The 4,428-nt window shown below is 36.3% G+C and overlaps 1 protein-coding gene across 1 annotated transcript; it reads left to right on the top strand.

Moving 5' to 3' along the window:
- The first annotated feature begins 209 nt into the window (after window positions 1-209).
- Window positions 210-2,066, top strand: LOC104090923 (chlorophyllase-1-like). The gene is made up of 2 exons (XM_070179648.1): window positions 210-318; window positions 1,639-2,066. The coding sequence occupies exons 1-2, from the start codon at window positions 210-212 to the stop codon at window positions 2,064-2,066; spliced, it is 537 nt and encodes a 178-aa protein (XP_070035749.1).
- The last annotated feature ends 2,362 nt before the right edge of the window (window positions 2,067-4,428 follow it).

Genomic DNA, 4,428 nt, shown 5'->3' on the forward strand with positions numbered 1-4,428 from the left:
CATGATTAAATTGTTTTCTTTGGAATTTATGATAATTGATATTGCTTCATTGGCCTGAGATACAAGATGATAAACGATGAACAATAAATTTGGAAATATCTTATTAACAAAAGAATTGTTTTACTTATTTCATGATATTGAGCTTGCAGTCGTTCTATGTAATCCATGCTTAATTATATCATTGACATTTTATTTATAGCCTATAGTAAATGTCGGAGCCGACCCCTCGTCACTACTTCTTCGAGGTTAGGCAGGATACTTATTGGGTACGCGGTGATTTACGTATTCAAGCTACACTTACTGCACATTTTTGTGCAGGTACATATATGTATAGTGGCCTTGTGAGCGCAGAGACATAGTTATTGCGGGGACTCAGAAGAGCTGCACTCTATACCACGATCCGCAACCAGCAGAGTCTCCTTCAGAGTATTTATATTTCTCCTATCCAAATTTGTATTCCGGACAGATGTAGTATTTTATTTTACATTTCTAGTTGATATTCATGCACTTGTGACACCGGGTTTTGGGGTGATTATGGGTTGTCCTGTATTGAAATTGTTAAAGATATTATTATTTACTCTGTAAATTCCATCTTTTACCTTTTATTTGAAGGAAATATGATTTTAAAAATATTAAAATGAGAACCAAATTAAGTAGTTATTTTTGGCTTGCCTGACAACGGTGTCCGGCGCCATCACGACAGGTAAGGATTTTGGGTCGTGACAATATGGTATTAGAGCACTAGGTTCACTTAGGTCTCACGAGTCATGAGCGAGTCTAGTAGAGTCTTGCAGATCGGTACGGAGACGTCTGTACTTATCTTAGAGAGGCTGTCGGGCTTATAGGAGCACTTCTCTTCTTGATTCATCATTGTGCGACTTGATCGTCCAAGTCTAGATTGGCAGGTTAAAATGGGTCAAAATCCTAGATTATAATTCAACCGTCCAACTCAAAATCATTTTCAATTTGTTTCCTTACTCTTTTATTATTTATTTCATTTCAAAATTAAATTAACACAAGCTTATTCTTTTATTTATCATGATATAAACTAAACCCAAAAAATAGACTCGCTCGGTTTCATTTTATGTAACTATATACTTTCTTATAATTAATCCATTTAAAAAGAAATGATTACACATTTTTATATTTGCAAGCAATTTAAATTTGAATTTCTCGTTTACCATTAATGAAAAACGTTTATAGATACGTGTTAAATATCTCATAGTCATACATATAATATGACATGCTTAATAGCATGGATTTCAGAAATTTTTCTTTTTTATTCAAATTATGTCATATAAATTATAGTAACAAATGAACCTCCTATCCTGTTTTTTGGGGTGATGGTATCACCTTGTTATATTTTTTCTTGAGGTAAGTAAGGTAGCCCCTCGATGCGCTTTTTTGAAATACTACACAGCCAGACCTTTATCCGGCAAATTTTAATTAAAAAAAAGTACTATATATTCTTTTGGTTTTGATAAATTTTCATTGATTAATTTGTTCTAAATTGGCTGCCCAAATTGGTCAAAGCGTCTAGATATAGGCTAACTCGGTTATGCCCAAATTGACTCACCCAACCTTGACCCCGGGTTATATATATTTACATGAGCTAAATTTACGTTACTTTACTTGCAGGTTTTTCTCCGTCCAACCGATCTGCTCCAAAAATTCTTCAATATATTCCTCGCAATTTCGATCAGACGATACCTGTGGCGGTGATCGGCGCCGGCTTGTCAAACCAGCGTGTGTGTATCTTCCCACCCTTCGCACCAAACGGTGTCAACCATTCGGAGTTTTTTAACGAGTGCAAACCACCTTGCTGTTATTTTCTGGCTAAAAATTATGGACATACTGATATGTTAGATGACGAAATTGCTGCAATTGCGAGTTTGATTTCAAAGAGTGGGAAGGGACCAAAGGACCTTATGAGAAAGGCTGTTGGAGGGATTGTTGTGGCTTTTCTTGAGGCTAAATTGGGAGGGAAAGTGGATAATTTAAATCCCATTGTTCAAGAACCTTCTCTTGCTCCCATCACCCTTGATCCAGTCATATCTGTCAAATAATTTTTTCTTGTAATTGTTTTGTGTTATTGATTTTATCGAAAAGTTTTAAATATACCCATGTGCTTTCGAAAACAGTTTAAATATATCATTCGTTATATTATGAGTCCAAATATACCCTTGTCGTTATACTGTCACGACCCAATTTTATCTATAGGTCGTGATGGCGCCCAACATTACAGCAAGACAAATCAACTAGTGATTTAAACACATATTCAACTCTTTAAAAATTAATCGAGTAATTAAATTCTTCTTACTTGCAAGAATTAAGACAATATGAAAAGATCTAATAAATTAAAATAATCAAGAAAAATAATTAAATCCAAAATTCTACTAGCGTGTGCCATGCCCTAGTGTCACAAGTGTATGAGTATCTAGTAGATTATACAAAAATTCTAAATACTGTCTGAAATAAAATAGACAAAATAAAATTTAAAGAAGATGCACTAGTTGCTGCAGAACGGCTCAGAAAGGTAGCTCACCACCAAGTCTCTAGATAACGTGGGTGCGCGCCGATAGGTCCAACTATAGCACATGTCTCAATTCCTGCACAAAAAGTGCAGCAAGTATAGCATGAGTACGTAAACAACGTGTACCCAGTAGGTATCAAGCCTAACCTTGAAGAGGTAGTAACGAGAGGTCGACTTTGACACTCACTAAGGGTCAATAATAATAAATAAAATAAAAATAGAAATATTTAAATCAACATGATTTATAGAATTTACAATAATTTTCTTTAACTAGCAGAAATAATTAAATTCCTTCAAATGCAATAATTTTCACTTTATTTATTTAACTTCACAAGCTGCAATTAAAATATAAAGGTATCCTATAGTTGTTATTATTATTAGGCACGATTTCTGTCGAGGTTGTACGACCCGATCCAGAGTGTCGTGTACACTGCCGAGGGACGAACGGCGCGATCCATAGGTGCATCTATACTGTAGAGGCGTTCGGCCCGCTCCACAAGAAATGAGGACATTTTCTTATGTACCTCCGGAACAAGGATATATATATTATAAGATTAATACAAGATGATGTACAATTTCTTTTAACAATTAATTAATTTATACAAAAATTCAAGTACATGAGGTTTCAATCTTTTACTATTTTTCTTAACAATTCACAATATAGTTCAAATACTTTAATTAAATAAAGGATACAATTAATACACGTAATTCATGATTTGAGTCCTAAACTATCCGGACTTTAGCATAAATAGTAGCTACGCAGGGACTCTCGTCACCTCGTGCGTACGTAGCCCCCACAATTAGCAACCATTATTAATTTAAATCACCTATGGGGTAAATTCCCCCTTACAAGGTTAGACAAGAGACTTACCTCGACTTGCTCCAATTTAATCCACTAGTAGGCCTTTTCCTCGATTATCCCATATTAAATGGCTCGGATCTAGCCAAACTAATTCGATACAGTCACCAAAAATTATAGGAATCAATTTCATAAGAAAATACTATATTTTTTAATAAAAATTCAAAATTAACTCAAACATTTCTTGTGGGTCCCACATCTCAAAATCCGGCGAAAGTTACGAAATATGAACGCCCATTCAACCACGAGTCTACCCATACCAAAATTACTAAATTCCGATAACAATTCGGCCCTCAAATCCTCAAATTTATCCAAGAGAGTTTTTAAACTTTTCCAACTTAATTCACCAATTAAATGATAAAAATAGTGATGGATTCAGGTAATTTAACCAATATTGAGTTAAGAACACTTACCCCGTTATTTTCTCTAAAAATCTCCCAAAAATCGCCTCAATCCGAGCTCCAAATCGGTAATAATGGAAAATGGGACGAAACATTCTGCGAAGTCCCATTTTGAGACCGTAAACATTCTGCCCAGTGATTTCTTCTCTGCGATCACGGACCAACTCACGCGATCGTGTAGCACAAGTTTTTATTGCCCAAACATAACTCTACGTGATCGCGAAGCACTGCTCCTCAAACCTATGCGATCGCAAATCTTCTCACGCGATTGCGAAGCATTAAGCGCGTGGCCTAGCTCCTCCCTCTGTTCCTCTTCGCGAACGCGACCTTAGCCACGCGTTTGCATAGCACAGCTCGCCCAACCTACGCGATCGCGTACTTTCCCGCGCGATCGCATAGAGCAAATTTTCCAGCTGCCCAATTAAGTCTATGCGATCGCGAACCTTCTTACGCGATCGCGTAGAAGGAAACCAGACACCAGATTTCAGCAAACTCCAAGTCCAAAAATTGATCCGTTAGCCATCCGAAACTCACCTGAGTCCATCGGGACCTCAACCAAATACACCAACAAGTCTTAAAACCTCATACGAACTTAGTCAAAACCTCAAATCACATCAAACAACGCTAAAATCACG

This window comes from Nicotiana tomentosiformis, chromosome 6 (genome assembly GCF_000390325.3).
Source record: "Nicotiana tomentosiformis chromosome 6, ASM39032v3, whole genome shotgun sequence".
Taxonomy (NCBI): Eukaryota; Viridiplantae; Streptophyta; class Magnoliopsida; order Solanales; family Solanaceae; genus Nicotiana; species Nicotiana tomentosiformis.